Raw genomic sequence first — 19,139 nt, forward strand, 5'->3', positions numbered from 1 at the left:
TGCTTTATCCTTCACCCAGCGTTAAGATACAGCTCACTGTGCCTACCTCTGCTCTCCCTGCCCCTCGTTTACAACATCCATCCATCTCTTTTATTGTTCAGGTGCCATCATAGTTTAATATCAATGTGCTTTACATGCTTTAAATCAGGAAGGGGTATTATGCTTGTCAAAAGGTCAGTAGCTCACCAAATACAGTGTGGTGTGCAGGTTACACATGCACCAGACCTTCATCATGGGGGTGATGACCAAAAACATATACAGGTTGACCAGACACTCATGAAATCCTGCATGAGTGTCTGCTCAGTTGGTTTATTATTCACAGTTCTTCATGACAAACTATCTTAAGAGACTAAAGATCCACACAATACACAGAAAGGATGATAGTAGATTGGACAGTTGAGAGCATGGGTTACATGGGATTTAAGAGGGTATTGCTTGGGACAGGAGAAAATATAAAGGGTCCCTGGGCTGTATCATTTAACATTTTGTGATATATTTGGCTGCCGCACTTGTGACTCCCTATTTTTTCAGAGCAGTCTTTTGGAAAGTCTCTAAATTGCTCTGTATTAATTTCTAACTGTTAAAACTAATAATGTGCAGTGCTGGTGTGTTACTCCTAAAACTCTCAGCAACCCGTAGCCCATCTGCATCCATCCGACACCTTCCTTACCTCCATGTACCTTTTTGACCCCTTGGGTCAACATTAGTTATGTCAATCATACACTTCTCTTTTTGTTTTGATTGTGAATAATCTATGGTTTTTGTTATTTCTTGAGCTAAACAAGGCAAACGTGGACATAGATGCTACTTCTTTTTCCTTGCGACAACCAGCAGCTTATTGTAGCACAGGCTTCAGCAACCTGTGGTCCTTCAGTTGTTAATGAACAAACTAGATGTTTGTCAGAGTTTTCTGGGAGATGTAATTCAACATCTGTAGGTTGTACATGCCTGCTGTAGTATCTTGCAATGCATTGCTGGCTACATTGGTTTTCTAAGATTCCTCCCTTTCTTACCTTGGACTTAAATGTAGAGTGGAACCTTAGTGGGCTACTTTTCACTGTGTGAATTTAAAAGGTATGTCCAATACTCAGTGTTACATGGACACCTTATGTTCAGTTAATTTGGCTTTGTGTTCCTGGCAAGACATTACCTTCCAGGTCATTATACTTTTATGAACTTCTTGTAAGGCCTTGCTGCCATCACTAGGAAAGCGACACACATGATCTGACAAGAACCACACCCGGGTACTAATGATGGGCAGTGCATGTGGTAAACTACCCATGTGTATATAAACAGGATTCTGTGATCCACATTCTCCACTCAACTCAGATAATAAATAAGTGAAAGAGAAAGAAGCAGCAGGTTCCTTTTTTAGTGACAAGCGAGTGACCTGTAGCCAGAGAGCCAAAGATCCAAGGAGTGAATGAGACAGTCAAGAAGGGAGGGTGACAAGACTATTTTATTTCTCACCAGATGTTGCTGGCCTTGGTCTGATCCACCACCAGCAAGTTTCCATGCACCTCGTCGATGAGCTCCGGAGCAATCCAGCGCAGAGGCACCCACAGCTGATCCGACGTCACAAGGTAATCATCCTGCCAGGCAAAAACATAGCTGCCCGCTCAGCCACAGCTTCAAGCTCCCCCGCTGCTGCTTCCTCCTTCCTCCCCCCTCCCCGAGGATCAGCAGACATCTGACTCACCCTGACAGGGAGAGAGAGAGAGGCAGCAGAGAGTCCCCTCCTCCCCCTTGGGGCAGAGACGTGTTCTGAAGTGAGAGAGCGCCTACCTCCCCCTCCCCTTCCTTAATCTGGGCAGCTCGCTGCCTGCACTGGCACAGGCTGGGGACAGCTGGCAACATGCCAGGGTGTTTGGTTACAAACCACAGAATTTGTGTAACATAGTAACAAAAGTGTCTGAGTGTGAGGCAAAGAAACAAGCCGTCCTCCAGCCATTCCCAGTCCTTCCGTGTGCAAGACAGACAGAAGCTGCAGGGACACTTCTTGTTTACAATGAGCACAGCAAGGCTAGCTTACAATTGTTTGTCCAGCCTAGAAAATATGATTAATCAGTCAGATCCAACCTGTTGCCTTCCAGCATCCCACCCACAGTGAAAGACAGACATTCCTGATGTATTCACCACAAATATGTAACAACTGTTAAGGTGGCTGTACACTGGCAGATTTTGTTGTGTGAATCGCTGATCTTATCATGGTTCGTTAAAATCATCTATGTGTCTTTACATTGACGGGGTGCAAATGATCATATAATTCCAACTGCCAATCAGTAAAGGCTTAAAATTTTTTGCTGTAAAACAAGTACAGTCGGTCATTGGATGGGTCAATCAGATAATAATTGTTAAGCGATCGTTCACTGTGCATGCCTTTTGTCAAAGTAAACAAAGGGACAGACCATTGGTTAATATTTGTTATTTCTGCCGTAAGCTAAAACCACAGCTGCTGCTCTTTTTGTGTACCACTCAGGTCTCTCTCCTAGACTTGCTGGAAGGCTGAATACATGAGGTGTCGCCATCATTCACACAGCTATGAAGGCCTCTTATTTTCACTGTGTTATGCATATTCGCCTTTGTCAATAGCTAAATGCCTCTGTACATGCAAGCAAAACCCTACATAAAGCAATGGGATATGTTTAAAAAATATTTCCTTTTTCTCTGTATTAATAAAACAGTACATTGTACTTGATCCCAACTAAGATATAATTAAACCTTATTGGAGGCATGACAATCCTATTGGGATTATTTAATGTTTAAATTAATTTTTAGCAGATATATGGTATGGTGATCCAAATTCTGGAAATATCCCTTATTTGTAAAACCCCAGGTCCCGAGCATTCTGGATAAAAGATCCATACCTGTATCTGTACAGATATGGAACCTGTATCTGCCTGCTTATCTGCCTTCTCACTTACCCCTTCCAGCTACACTTATAATAAGGGGTGTTTTAGTTTTAGTTTTGTGTAATTTGTAGAGTATTACAAAATGCTCCAGCAAACCTATAATTAGATAGCTCACACAACAAGCTAACTGCACGGTACACAACAAATTATTCATTTACTACAACAAAAGCAGCAAACCTATTGCCCTGATATCTTCCTAAAGCAATGTTCCCAGCAATCTCTGCCAGAAACTGGCAGAAAACTCTGGAGACAACAACTGTGAACTACATTTTGGCTATTCTGGAATTAATCCAATAAATAGTTAACGGTAAATACAAAGAGCCATGTTTGAAAAACATGCCATGCTCACCCTATACTTGGAGTGTGCCAATCCGTAGTCCCCGATTTTCACAGACAGGTCAGCGGCCAGGAGACAGTTCCGAAGGGCAAGGTCACTATGCATGCAAAAAAGGAGAGAGACAGGTTAGGGTGAAAGATACTTTTAAGAGTGTCATTGCGCAAGACAGATCCTTGCGACAACCAGCATCTTATTGCAGCACAGGCTTCAGCAACCTGCAGTCCTTCAGTTGTTAAAGGACCAGTAACATCACAAAATAAAATTGTTTTAAAATAATAAAAATATAATGCAGTGTTGCCCTGCACTGGTAAAACTGCTGTGTTTGCTTCAGAAACACTACTATTGTTTATATAAATAAGCTGCTGTGGAGCAATGGGGGCAGTCATTCAAAGGAGGAAAGACTCAGGTTACACAGCAGATAAGCTCTTTAGAACATAATGTTATCTGTTATCCATTATTTATCCTGTGCCATATAGCCGTTTTTCAATTTCTGCCATTGCTACTCAGCAGCTTGTTTATATGAACTATAGTAGTGTTTCTGGAACAAACACATCAGTTTTTCCAGTGCAGGGCCACAGTACATGATATTTTCATTACTTTAAAACACTTTCAGTTTTTGCTGTTACTGTTCCTTAAATGAACTTACTAGATGTTTGTCAGAGTTTTCTGGGAGATGTAATTCAACATCTGTAGGTTGTAGATTCCTGCTGTAGTATCTCACATGCATTGCTGGCTACATTGGTTTTCTTAGATTCATCCATTTCTTACCTTGGACTTTAGTGTAAAGTGGAACCTTAGTGGGCTACTTTGCACTGTGTGAATTTAAAGGTACAACCTTGTCAGGAGCATCAGTGCCTGCATTTAGTTTGTGAATAGAGATGATTGTGTTCTCTAACAGTTTAAGGCTAAATATCCCAGTACAGGCTGTACCTCACCTTCCTCACTGAGCCTTGGGCACTATGCAAACAGCAGTCTCTGAGCTCATCCCATGCCAATGCACAGCTAGCTAATTAAATGAGAAACAATACATTCTGTCTGGCACTGTGTGTATAGTGAAATAAAACCATTCAGCTGCAGAGTGGGCTGTGATCTGTAAGTGTTTCAATGAGTCACTAAGAAGGTGCTACGGCTTGCCAACCCGCAGAAATTCAGCTGTTATAGAACTACAACTTCCAAAGAAACCTCAGTAGGGGCTGAAATAGGCCTGCATATTTCAGCAAGCTGGTTTCGACCCTTGTTTGGCTGGTGGCCCTAGCCTAAGATCATGACAGCAAATAATGGGGGTGACTGGATGACTAAAACAGGCAGATAGTGATCAAATTAGACAAGCTGGTTTTAGGAAAAGGAGGGTTGCTGTAGGAGCAGATGGAGTAAAACAGCATTTCATTTAAGACAGCTAGACAGCAGCCTATAAAAAAAGTCACTTTCGATGCAGCTATAACAGATACGGTATTGACAAAGAGATCAGGTAGATCATACAATATAGGGTCGTGCAGCCTTCCAGGAGCAATGTGTGCCGCCTGCAACAAAATCACTGATGCTGGAGCCTGTATGTCCCACTCATTCAGCATCAGGATATTGTTCCAGGGAACAAACCATAAGAGGCCTCCAGGGGTATGTGAGAGAAACTACTCAGTCTACGAGCAATGGAAGAAAAGCAATGAGATATAATGAGAAAATTAGGGATGGACCATGAAGGAACAGGTTCACTTGAGGGATGCCAGAAACTATGCTCTCTGCATCACTGAGAGAGTCACATGCTAAAGATCACTGTATGATACTTTCAGCTGAGTGCATGAGAAGAAGAATAGAGAAGAAAACTAATATCCAGACACACAGGTACCTCTCCCCTACACAAACCAACAATGAGACCCCTGCCTACAACACTTTCCAATGTACACATCATTACCTGTGAGTATAATTATGCTTGTGTAGATGGAGGAGCCCACAACACACCTCACAACCCATTCTCTGCAGAGTCAAGGGGTCTGGGGCTGTTGATTCAGAGGCAGCACAACTCTGGAGATACCCTTTGAGGTCCCCCTGAAAACACAAAGCATATTACATAGGAACCCAAACCTAGTACATACATAAAAGTGCTTAGAGTGCTTCCACACCCCCTATTTTGTACATTGTATTGTTGCCGGAAGCTGTGTCTGAGCTTCGTGTGGTTTTTTAATAGCACCCCATACCCCCCTTAAACTAATGGGGCCCTATACTTTTAAAAATGGGCGTTGGTTTGGACAATTCCTCTCCCTTAAAAGCCACATACTGACGGAGGAGGATAGATCCTTTACACTGAAACCAAGGTTCAACATACACTGATTACACCGAATACTACTATGCAGTAAGACTTTTTATACTACGGCCAAAAGGCAAAGAAGTTAGGGACCGCCATATGGGGTTTACCTTGACGTGGTATGGTGGCTTTTCAACTTTATGATCATAACTTTGTAACTAAAAACCCCTGTTTTGTAAACTTTTGAGACAGGGGACTAGCACTTCCATTATACTTAAATATACTATTATTTAGCCTTTAGAGTGCTTCCACACCCCCTGTTTTGTACATACATAAAAGTACCATTCAATGCACCACAAACACTACAGTGATTTGCCCTTATAAGATCCAATCTACTCCACAAATCCAGGAACAGTAATATCAAAAATAAAAAGTGTTTTAAAGTTATACAAATATAATGCAGTGTTGTCCTCCACTGGTAAAACTGCTGTGTTTGCTTCAGAAACACTACTATTGTTTACATAATACAAAAAGGAAAAATTGTGAGAGCACTCCATGGCTAAATAAAAATGTACTGAAATACATTGGAAGTGCTACTGATCTGGCCAAATTAACTACAGACATAGAAAAAAAAAAAGAAAAATTGATCAATGCACATTCCCTGGTCCCCTGTCATATCAGTAATCTATGCAGATGCATGTATTTACAAAGACAGGGGGTTTTTTAGTTACAAAATTATGATCATAAGATTGATAAGCCACCATACCACGTCAAGGTAAAACCCATATGGCGGTCCCTAACTATTTACCTCTGGTCATAATTTCAAATGCTAAAGCCTCCCGGCATAAGAGCATTACCTGAAAAATAAGGTCTCCCGACCTGGGCATTGGTTTTCATCATAGGGCTTAGTCCTCCCCCGCCATTAGCTTTCAAAGGGGAGAGATAACCTAGACCCATAAATAGGCTGCTGTGTAGCAATGGGGGCAGCCATTCAAAGGAGAAAAGGCTCAGGTTACATAGCAGATAAAAGATAAGCTCTGTAGATCTGTTATCCACTATTTAACCTGTACCATATAGCCTTTTTGAAATTTCCGCCATTGCTACACAGCAGCTTGTTTATATGAACTATAGTAGTGTTTCTGAAGCACACTAATCCATTTTTACAGTGCAGGGCAACAGTACATGATATTTTTTATTACTTTAAAACACTTTCATTTTTGAGTGTTACTGTTCCTTAAACTTTGGTGTGAATGAACCGAAGTATACAAGTTACATGAAACAGTTAAACTCAGGCTACTGGGGAGGCCACTGACCACTAGCAAGCAAGTGATAATTGGCTGGAGCAGCCTTCTGAATAAACCAGTTATATTATCTATTAAAGCTATGGGCTGTTCTTTTGACTGGAAAGAGAATTCCCATTGTAGCACATGATACTGTGCATGCTAATTATTTGCCCAGGGTGTTTTCTCTCTTACAGTCCTAAATACCTGCTACATCATCTGTACAGTCAGGCGGTGCAGAGTTTTTACAAAACAGCACATGCCATTTGATATGTTTAGGAAGTTGTCACATGAGTGCTTATATTTAAATGTCAGTGTACCTTTAATGATAGCAAGAGGTTACTGAGACATGCCTGGTGTTCCACAGAAGGTGTCAGTGCTTCCATCCAAGCCAGAGTCGCAAAAGGTGCCAGCAGGATATCTCTTCCTATACTATTTAATTTGCTTACTTCAGATTATCAGCCAAGATACAACCCCAACCACAAAACTCTGGTAGAACTGCTACTCTTCTTTCTTTGCTTTCAGATGATCCCCACAAAGCCCTCTTGGGACAAGGTCATCAGTGGGCCTCACTGATATATAGAATATACACCTAAGTGGCTGCCATGGTTTCCCCACAAACTTACCAATGGGCAGAATTCCATAACTAGCAGATAGGGGGTGATCTCCGCACACTGGGCAAGGCACTGCAGCACATTGGCATGCTGAAGCACTCTGTGAAAATAAGGAAAGGGGAACATTATAATGTATTGCTAACATGCTTGTGTTCCAGATGCACAGTACTGTCATTTGGGAGAGAGTTAAGTTTCACATAATCAGCAAAAAGCAGCACAAATATCCCTCTGTTCAAAGCACAGTAGCTGTGATACAGTTGTATCCAATAATCTAGTAGAACCACTGTAGAAGAAAAAGCTGCGTAATAGTTTTCTCTTGGGATCACGCTTGGTAGCACGGATATTTATACTTCCTGCATCCTGTTAAGTATATGATTGTATGTCAGGTTATAAGCACAGACTCATTATTCTTAGGATTTTTTAATAACTTTGCTTTGGGTACAAGCAGTACTGGTTTCTGTTAAGTTCTGTGCTCGGTGTCACTGTACTATTGATTGTTTTTCTCCTTGCCTCCTACACCCTGCTAAATTGCTCAGTTAAATGCTTTACCTTGCTACAATAAAAAAAGAATGTGTGACGTTCCTTTAGGGTGCACTGTTTGTTTGTGTACGACAGGTGCCCATTACCTAATGACTGATCACTAACTCTCTGAAAATACAAAGCATTGTTGTCTGTGTAGGTAAACATATGATCAGGGCACAAATGCTTTCTGGTAGAGGATTAGTGCCAGCCTACAGCAAGCCCCCTGGACTAGAGATAGTGGGGAAGCACTAGCAATGCAGCTTTCTCCTTAAAAAAGGAGTCAGTCCAAAGTCAGGCCCATGGGCCAATTGCGGCCCGTTTTCAAATTTACACCTCAAGAAATTAATAATAATTTGGCCCCCCCAGCACAGTGCAATCAGGAATCACGTAGCCGTAGCAGTAATATTTTGGCACATTAGTGAAATGATCTGCCACTTGGTCTATACTGCTGTCTGTGTGCTGAAGGTGTTAGCAATAGACACGTACTGGAACATAGTGACACGATGCTCTCGCATACTTTTATGGGGCTGAAGGAGCAATAGACGTCCTGACGTGCCAGTACAGTGATCTACAGAAAGTATTCGAGAGTGGTGCATCACTATGTGCCATTACGTGTCTATTGCTAACACCTTCAGCACACAGACAGCAATATAGACCAGGTGGCAGATCATTTCACTAATCATGTGCCCAAATATTACTGCTATGGCTACGCGATTTCTTGAATAAGTCCAAACAGACTCCACTTCTCCACTTCCTAAATGCGGTGTACGCATCCATCTCCAGGAGTGAATGAACCTGATCACAAGCTAGCTACATCGGAATGGATGTCAGGCTGAATGGTCGGCCCTCACACATTAAGGGGCCGATTCATGAAGCTCGAGTGAAGGATTCGAATTAAAAAAACTTCGAATTTCGAAGTATTTTTTGGGTACTTCGACCATCGAATTGGTTAAATTCGATCGAATTCGATCGAATTCGATCGAATTCGAACGATTCGAACGATTCGAAGTAAAAATCGTTCGACTATTCGACCATTCGATAATCGAAGTACTGTCTCTTTAAAAAATACTTCGACCACCTACTTCGGTAGATAAAACCTACCGAAGTCATTGTTAGCCTATGGGGATCGAACGAAAAATCCTTCGATCGATCGATCGCAGGATTTGCGCAAAATCGTTCGACTTCGATATTCGAAGTCGAACGATTTTAGTTCCCAGTCGAATATCGAGGGTTAATTAACCCTCGATATTCGACTCTTGATGAATCGGCCCCTAAATCTGGCCCTCGTTTCAAAATGTTTGGACACCCCTGCCTTAAATCTTCCATGTGGCATTAGCAAAAGATCAACAGTATTTTTTTTCACAGCACACCTCTTACTTGTGCATTCAAATCCCAGAGCACTTCCAGGGAAGTCAATTTCAGTCTATATACAAGGAAGAAGCACACCAACATATGCCTTTGATTTTATAGCAGAAATTGTGACAAATGTTTTTGGGGGCCAACCCCTTTCCTCGGGTGCAAAAAAATTGAACAGGATTAAAGAAAGAATATTCATCTTCAGTTGTCTGTTGCTAAAAGTTTTTTAATATGCTAAACATACTGTAGCTCAAGTGAGATGGGCAAAACTAGAGTAAGTTAATTTACCCAGATTCGACAGTTACTAAAAAGAGAGGCAGTGTGGATTAAAAAACAAGATTCTCTCTCCCCTCTATGATTAAACAAACATTTTAGTTTAAGATAGTTTAATAAAATACTTACTTTGTATTTATTGATGGACACTTTGCATGGGTTGTTTTTAATGTGGTACTTTTAATTTATTGTTACAGTTTTACAAATAAGGAAACTAAAGACTTCCATTAATTTGGACTGTTTGAATACTATATACAAATGTGCTTGAAAGTTTGTGAACCCTTTAAAATGTTCTATATTTTATGAAAGTGACTCAAAATCTCATCTGCTTTTCAAACAGTCTGACTGTTGGTTGGTGGAGTCCAAACTGTTAAGAGATAGTCTTCTAACCTTTCCCAGCTTTATAGACATCAACAACTCTTTCTGAGGTCATCAGTCACCTCCTTTGTTTGAGCCATAATGCACATCCACAAATGTGTGATCAGGCTTTGCTGGATCACCGTTCTTTAGGGTTGAACTCCACGGCTCAATGAGGGCCGATTCGGCGCACGATGATGACAAGCATTAGACATGTCGGACAGGAAGAATATAATGGGACTGATCAAGAAATCTCAGGTACAAGCTATATGTATCTAACTGTCGGATGAAGACGCAACGTGCGCCGTTCACATCCAACAGTCGGCCTGTAGTTTGTTCCTGTGATTTCTCTATCAGTCCCATTATATTCTGCACATCCGACATGTCGCATGCGTGTCATCGCCGTGCAACAAATCGGTCCTCATCGTGCCGTGGAGTTCAGCACTTAAATATAATAGGGTCTCTCACTCACACCTGATCATCCCATTGACTGAAACCACCAGACTCTAATTTCACCTTCAAATTATATGATAATCATAAGGATTCACTTATTTTTGCCACATGCAGATATTTTATTGGATAATTTTTGTCCATACATAACCAGATATAATAATTTTTGTATCATTTGTTTAACTACATTTTCGTCATCTACTTTTAGAACTTATTTGAAAATCAGATGATGTTTTAGATCAAATTCATATATAAATGTAGAAAAGGGTTCACATACTTTCAAGCACCACTGTAATTGATTTTTGTGATGCTGTTAATGGACCTTCACTACTTATGCTGTCGGGATGGGGTTACACAAACTCTGCAATAAAATAAGTTAAAGGCTAACTAGTAACCAATAATGCCAGACATTTTCCAATTACAGTGGAAGGGATAACTATATTTTCCCTCTGCTTTGTTTGAAGTGTTGTAACATTTAAGACAACCCGTGGCTGCACGGTACATTAGAGGACATTATAGACAAATAGCAGGGGAACTTTTACCCATAAAGAGGATCACAGTACCAGAGGCCAGACATTCAGACTAGAAGAAAAGAACTTTGAAGCAAGTTCTTCACAGTGAGGACAGTGAGGTTGTGGAATGCACTGCCGGGTGATATTGAGATGGCTGGTATCTTGGTTTTCTTTTATATGGGGTTTTTTATTAAAGTACAAATGCCAAAAACTCGAAAAAATGATTTCATGATTTATTATACCCGGAGCATGGGAAAAGTCAGAATCTGAAAATCTCAGACCTGCTGAGGTTGTATATCACTTAAAAGGAGAAGTCCTGAAAATATCCTGATCTACTCTGGGTTTCGTGCAAAAATCCAAAGATTTTGTGGTTTTCTGCCAAAAATCCTGTGTGGATTTTTGAGTGCCCATCACCTTTTTGTAGCTGACCAAGCTACATATAAACTAAATTATGTGTTTCTTTATATTTGTATATATATATGTGTTTCTTTACTTATGTATATATAGCCAACATCAGCAGAGGTGCGCCAGGCCGGCTGTGCGCCCTAGGCAGTCCAGCATTCCCCCACTTCCCCCAGCATCTGCGTGCATGCGTGGTAGCGCCTTTCTTGCATGTGCGGTATCGCCGTTCCTGCTCGTGTGAGGTTGAGGGTCGCGCAAGCCTTGTGCCAGGTGAGTCCGGTCTAGGGGTAGGCAGGAGAGGTACCTGCCCAGCACTGCCTAACTGTTGTGCCCTAGGCAGCTGCCTCTTCTGCCTACCCCAAGTTCCGTCCCTGACCATCGGAAACAATGAGCCCCATACTACTTAGTTAGCAGGTCTCTCTCCCTTCACCCACCCTCCTGTCTGAGTTCCATGGTTGGTGGAAATATCCAAATAGATATAATGGAGTCCCAATAAAAAAAAGACAAACAGACTTCCATTTTGGGCTAGGCCCTATTATTCCCAATAAGGCTCAATATTTGACCAAACCCTGTCCACTAATCCTATCACCTTAGTGGTTCAAATGTTTAAGGCATTAATTATTCCTTTCATGGTTTCCAAGTTACACACACAATCTAATTATATTTATTAACAAGGCTGTGCGACCTCGTTAGCTCTTCTTTGCAGTTCCTTTCTTTCTGGTACAAATTCATGTTAATTTTTAAGAGCTGTCTGCACATCTAAGATTAAAGGACTTCTAAACAGTGGTGATGGGTGGTTAGAAGGTGAGGAAAAACCAAAAAACCCAATTTGTCATCTGTCAGGGGATCTTTGCATCTCCCTGGGTCCCTTAGTGGAACCCCCCCCCCTGGGGTTTTCTGGATAAGTGCATGACCATGCCTTATACTATATCTGCTAAAAATCATTAAGGATTAATTATATCACAGTTAGGATCAATACGACGTATTGTTTTATTATTAAAGATAAAAAGAAATTCATGTTTAAAAATGTGAATGTTTGTTTAAAATGGAATCTATGGGAGATGGGCATCCTGTAATTCAGAGCTTTTCTGGAAAACAGGGTTCCAGATAACAGATCCAGGGTTGGTCTAGGCCGACGGGACGCCGGGAAAATAAACTGTCAGGACCCCGGCCCTTGCCCCGCACCCAGTGCTTTTTCCCTGCATACGCACACGTGCGGGGGGGGGCCTTCAGACAGCAGCCTCTATTCTGTACAAAATACTCTTGGTCAATATAAAGATTTTTCTCCCTCCAATATTGTTACTGTGCTCTATTCTGCAGATACTCCCACAACACTCAGTTTACAGACAATACTTCATTATTGTCTGTGCTGATGTAGAAGTCAATGGCAGAGGTCCCTTGAACTATTTGAAGATATTAATAGTAGTGATGAGTGAAATTTTTGCTAAGTTTTGCCGCAAAAAATTACACCCATAGACTCCAATGGGAGGAAGAAAATGTTTTGCATCAAAAAAATTGATGCACAAAATTTGAGTATTTCTTTCCAGTTTAAATTTGATTAAAATTTTTAGTTGGGACTATTTGTCTGAATTTTAGAATAAAATAATAACAATTTTAAATAATTCATATAATTCTATTATTCGACCTTTGATAAATGGGCCTCTAAGTCTACTACAAGATACTTTAAATATTAAATAAAACCATTAGGATTGTTTTGCCCCCAATAAAGATTAATTATATCTTAGTTGGGATCAAATACAACGAACTGTTTTATTATTACAGAAAAAATGGAAATCATTTTTTTAAAAATTTTAGTCTATGGCCGATGGCCTTTCTGTAAATCAAGGTTTATGGATAATGGGTTTCCCGATAACAGATCTCATAACTGGGATCTAACCTACATTAGCCAGGGAGTACTGGTGCAAGCAGAATCAGCACCAGTAGTTAGGCTGTATAAAACCTAAAAACCCTGCCTTTCAACATTGGATCCCAGGATGTTGCAAGACTACAACTCCCATGATTCTTCAACCTAAAATCACGGGCTAAAGTATTTGATAATTCTAGTCCAACAACATCTGGGGGCCCAAACTTAAAATTTTAGGTGGTAAATAGACCCAGGACTATGCATAAGTAGGGTCAGCCTTTTGTCAGCATGTGGAGGCATGAAATACTTGGAAAATTATACTGTTATCATTAGGGTTAAAAAGGTATTTTGTTTAATATTATCATGTCAAAGCAACTTTGGCTTTAGGATAAAAAAACATAAAAGTCAATCTTCCTGAAGTACCTTCCTTTAAAGGAAAACTATACCCCCCAAACAATGTAGGTCTCTATTAAAAGACACTGAGTAAAACAGCTCATGTGTAAAACCCTGCTTCATGTAAATGAACCATTATCATAATAATATACTTTTTTAGTAGTATGTGCCATTGGGTAATCATAAATAGAAAATTGCCATTTTAAAAAATAAGGGCCGTCCCCTGAGATCGTAAGATTCACTGTGCACACATACAAACCACATGTAAGGTCACATGAGCCAATTAACAGACAGAGTTCTGCCTTTTGCTTCATCACTTCTTCCTGTTACAGTTAGTGTTGTAGTATTTCTGGTCAGGTGATCTCTGAGGCAGCCCAGATAGAGTCACGAAATGGTGGTTCAAGGCAAGAGATGTAAAAGGGCAATATTTATGTAAATATATATTCCAGTTTGGTAAGATTCTTTAATATGTCATTCAATTTGATATAAACTATCTGTTGCTTAAGTATTCATTTTGGGGGTATAGTTTTCCTTTAAGTACTTTGTTAGCAAGTGATTAATAAAGGCAAGTGACCTTTTTACCATTTTTCAAGTCAATACTGGACTTATTTATCAAAATTTGATTTTTTTCTGATAATTTTACTAAAAAAGTCAGAGCAAACTAGAATCCATGATTTGACCTTATTTATTATTAAAAAAGGGACGATTTAATTGGATCGGGGAAAAACTCGATAAAATTGATCGAAAATCCAAAATTTTGTTTTCCCAAAAAGCCAGATTTTTTCCGGAGTTTTTATTGTAAAAAAAACTCAAATAGCATCCATGATTATTATTTCCAACACTATAAGGGCAGCTCCTACATGTATGACTAAATTCCATTGAGGAGCAGAGCATATGCTTATATGTTTTACTAAATATTTAACCCTGTGAGTGTCAGTTTCTTGTGAGCAGGATCTTGAGTTGGGCCACCACAAGTGAGATCAAGAGATAAGTACACACATGAATAGACTACCTAGGCAGCAAAGCACTTAAAAAAATAGCTTACTAAACATTTAACCTACTGAATGCAAACTCTACACTAAACAAACAGGAACCCAGAAATATACAGCACTCTGTAATTGCATGTAAGAGGTTAAGGGTAAGCAGTGTGAATCATTACATGTTTCTGTGCTGCATTTTGTTACAATGCATAAAACGCAGAAAATCAATAATGAAAGGAATGGAATTTAGAAATTTTATATTATGTTTATAAAATATATTATTTTTATAAAATAGATTTTTGTTAAGGTGCTCAAAAACAGTGCAATGTATTTAGAAAACCCCTGGTCCTTAGCATTCTGGATGATAGATCCCCATCTGCATTTGTCTTTAAATATCATGCTAACCGATATGACGATATTCAGTTATTTGGGGAGTCATCCAGATATGGTAGAACACTGCCCCCTGCATGGCATAACAAACAATCAATTAAGGTAGTGAGGCACCAAAGAAACGACTGTATGGACTGACTGAGAAATAAAGATATGATATACTAATTCCTAAACTGCCTACAACTGGATATACTGCTCTATGCACTTAAACGATACCTACAGTCACCCTGAACTGATTGCTCTCATGTGAGCAAAGCCTTAACAGTGTGCATTGTCGGATATGTATGGTAGATTACACATGATGGCTCTGAAACACATGGCTGCTTTGAAGTATGGTGCAGAGATTTCATTTTAAAAATACCCCCTATTTTGGATTGCCTTTCTTCGCATGATGTCAAGGTGATTAGAATGTTCCTGGTTCTACATATGCCTGCATGATGCTGGCTGGGGTACTAAGATTTTCCTGTGCTGTGCAGCTATTGTAATCAGTTTATACATACCTGTAGGGCTGTATCTCTTCTAGGAACAGCATCTGCTCTTGCACACTGGCACTAACTTTCAGCTCCTTTACCACCACCTGGGTGCTGCTCAGTCCAGAATTTACCTCCCCGAGTAGGACCTGGAGCAAGACACAAACAAAATTCAATCAACTGACCCATGCTCACTTTCCATCTAAATGAAAGTGCAGTACACCCCCTTTTCCAACATGACTTCAGTGAATAGTGCATATGCTGAATATGCTATTTTGCCTGTTGCTTTAATTAAATGTTTTTTGTTATTTTTGGTTCTTACAACCTCAAAAAAAAATCGCAAATACATTAAGCAGCTCTCTGTTTATTGAGTCCTTATTTCAAAGTCTGGAGCTGGCCAACGAATATGGTAACCAACCAGTTGGCCCATGGTATTGTATGACTGACATTATACATGCTTGGCCTCTTTTCTATTGTTCTGTTGACAAAACTTCAGCTTCTATTCACCTCGTCTGGAAAAGCACCATACACTAAATGATTATTGGCATCAAAAAGCTTTATTTACTTCATCTATCAAAGCACCATGCACTGGCATCAGTAGATCACATTTTTAAACATACCTGATTCAGTAGTTTAAATACCTGTACACTCTATAACAAAGTGATATATTCTATACTACAAATGATACTTTACTCAAATGAACAGTGGACCCTGCAGGTTACCAGGGGTGGCCAAGCTGAAGCCATAATAGCCAAAGTTTTGATTTTTACAGTAAAAAGGAATTTGCTTTTAGGTAGTACATTTGCAGCATAAAGTGTGGTCTTTACACCTGGAAAATTTGTAGAATCTTGTTTGGAGAATATATCTCTTAATACTCATGTCTGTACCAACATTAGATAGTTTTAAAGGGGAAGTAAAGTCTAAAATAGAATAAAGTTAGAAATGCTGTATTTTGTATACTAAACATAAACATGAAGTTATTGCACCACAAGCCTAATCAAACAAATGATTTATGCTTTCAAAATTGGCCACAGGGGGTCACCATCTTGTAACTTTGTTAAACATCTTTGCAAGACCAAGACTGTGCACATGCTCAGTGTGGTCTGCGCTGCAAGAAGTGGATACAGCAGGTCCTGTGTTGTCATGTAATCTAATGTGGATTTATAGTTTTTGTATTGTTTAATACAAACTTACTCTACTCTGCAGAACCATTGGTTGCAGCAAAATAATCATCCAAATAGAATCCCAGTTTATCTGTTTAAATCTAGCTCCATGATCTTTGTCTCTGTAGCTGGAGTTAGAAACAGTAAAGGGGATGTAAATAATCAAATAAAATAATCTAGTAAAATTTAGTAAAATAAAATCTTAATACAAATCTCTACACAGTCGCCGACTGCTCTACAGGGAAACAAACAAAGCTGCTTGAATTCTGCATGGCTGGGAAGTAAGGCTGGGCTCCCCCTGCTGTTCAGAAGTATGATTGTTTCCCTGCCCAGCAGTTAGGGACCGTCTGACAATTCATATCCACAGCAGTAAATTAATTGAGAATGTCACTGCATACAGTCAGGTTTCTTATAAAAACGGTACACATTTTTTAATTAAGTATATTGGAGATTTTTACTGGATTTTTTTGGAGAGGCTTCAGATGGTTTTTTTTTTTGCCTTCTTCTGGATCAACTAGCAGTTAGGCAGGTTATATATAGACTTAAAAGGTTTAACTTGATGGACGTGTGTCTTTTTTTCAATCTAACTTACTATGTTACTTCCTTTCCAGCAATAAACTGCAGTCCTGTCTTACTTTATGGCAGGGATTCTAGACAGATATACAATCTCATCAATAAAGAACAGAAGAAAGGTTACATCTTAAAAGGTTGAATTTGATGGATGTGTGTCTTTTTTTCAACATAATGTACTATGTTACTTCCTTTCCAGCAATAAACTGCAGTCCTGTCTTACTTTTTGGCAGGGATTCTAGATAGATATACATTTTCATTAAGAAAGAACAGAAGAAAGGTTACATCTTATCTGTACGGCATGCTAAAGAATTCCAGGACTGCTGGCTGGATATGTATTAATTGTAATTTAGCCATAAAGGGTATGGCACACCAGGGAGCTCTTTATAAACTTCACACAGTGTAGAATGATTCGCACAGTGAACCTCTATTCCCTGTGTGTGTTTACATTTATTAACCTGTGCAATAATGGTGTAAGAGCATAATTGTAAATATTGCACTTGAGTTACGCCACACCTTTGGTGGTGGGTAAAATATTTGCATATTGAATTCACAGATATGCTGTACACAAAAACACACAGTGTGAACACCTCTCATTTGCGAATATTTGTGCTCATTTGTGTGTATTGTATGTGCACAATGCAGATTTCACTACAATTCAGAAAAAAAGGAAAGATGAGCACAGCAATGCAAAATGTTAGCGTTTAGGGGAAACCATGTGCAAAACAACTACAGTATATGCAAAGGGATATGCCCTGTATAAACTTTATAAATGACCTCCAAGCACTATTGACCATTTACCAAAACACTGCAAATTGCTGCAACTTATATCTTACTGACAGCAAAGGAAGAAGTGTGCGTATAACTTGGCCTCCAAAGGGCCCCTGAAAGCCCAAAAAGCATTCCTTGTTAATTTGTTCACCATCATCAAAATGCCTTGCCCTAGGTGGGAGAGAGAAGAGAGCAAAGCTGCCAAAGATGGCAAAACAATAAAAGACTGAAATTTATGACACCAAAACATCTAACACATATAAAAAACATTTCTGCATTGGAACACTTTTGTTAAACTGGTTGTAGCCTGCAGAGGGCAGCAATTAATGCTCACCTTTCCAAACCAGCCAAAACCAATCTCCTTCAGGTAAAGCAAGCTCTGCCTTCCCAGGTCTGTGGATTTGAGAAGCTGAACTGTAGAGAGTAGATAGATCAGATTGTGAATGTAATATTGTATCCAACACAATATATTAAAAATGCACTGTTATCAGGCACTGGCCCTTACATTTTTAAGTACACTAAGGTGCAATTGTGACTGTCTATGGCAGTGCTGTCCAACTGGCAGCCCCTTCTTGAGTGGCCCCCCACATGAAAGTCTGCCTGCTGTGATTGCTTTCCTTGTTTAAGCTTTAAAAGGTATTAGAACTGAGATTAACTGTAAACTCCTGCATTGTTCACACCTATACAGGGTTGGACTGGGGGTCCCCCGCTGCTCTGACGCACAGCGCCGCATATGCGTGCATGTGTGCAGCGATGCCTGTGTATGCATGTGTACAGTTTTCTAGCGGCGGCCGTACGACAAAGGGAGGTCTTGGCATTAAGAAGGCTCCAAATCGCAGATCTGGGCCGGCGGGGCCCACAAGAGCCGGGGGCCCACGGGGTTTTTTCCCGATGTCCTGCCAGCCCAGTTCGACCCTGCACCTATAATCCCCCCTGCATTGTTCACACCTGTAACACCTCTATTGTTCACACCTCTAAAGCACTGTACTATCCATTCCTCAGACCCAGACTGAAAGTGCCCGCACTGTTCACACCTCATACAAGTACTGAAGTGGAACCAGCATTGTTTCACTGTATTTAGAACAGTATTACTATCCATCTTAGAATGGTCCTGATAGTTTTCCCTGTCTTCTGCTATATTCTGCCTCTCCTATGCTCCCTGTGTGTGCCATACTCTGCCAGCCCTATGCTCCCTGTGTGTGCCATACTCTGCTTGCCCTATGCTCCCTGTGTGTGCTATATTCTGCTTGCCCTATGCTCCCTGTGTGTGCGATACTCTGCCAG

General features: G+C 40.1%; 1 protein-coding gene across 4 annotated transcripts in view; it reads right to left on the minus strand.

The window, feature by feature from the left end:
* The window catches only part of aatk.S (apoptosis-associated tyrosine kinase S homeolog), a 116,536-nt gene that overhangs the window by 17,394 nt on the left and 80,003 nt on the right, over nucleotides 1-19,139 (minus strand). For all 4 annotated transcript variants that reach the window (XM_041579202.1, XM_041579201.1, XM_041579204.1 and 1 more), the window contains 6 exons: nucleotides 18,190-18,269; nucleotides 15,382-15,500; nucleotides 7,395-7,482; nucleotides 5,159-5,292; nucleotides 3,262-3,346; nucleotides 1,471-1,592 (listed from right to left, as the gene is read on the minus strand). In XM_041579202.1, coding sequence (XP_041435136.1) covers nucleotides 1,471-1,592; nucleotides 3,262-3,346; nucleotides 5,159-5,292; nucleotides 7,395-7,482; nucleotides 15,382-15,500; nucleotides 18,190-18,269 — 628 coding nt within the window. The remainder of the gene's footprint in view (nucleotides 1-1,470; nucleotides 1,593-3,261; nucleotides 3,347-5,158; nucleotides 5,293-7,394; nucleotides 7,483-15,381; nucleotides 15,501-18,189; nucleotides 18,270-19,139) is intronic.

Source organism: Xenopus laevis, chromosome 9_10S (genome assembly GCF_017654675.1).
Source record: "Xenopus laevis strain J_2021 chromosome 9_10S, Xenopus_laevis_v10.1, whole genome shotgun sequence".
Taxonomy (NCBI): domain Eukaryota; kingdom Metazoa; phylum Chordata; class Amphibia; order Anura; family Pipidae; genus Xenopus; species Xenopus laevis.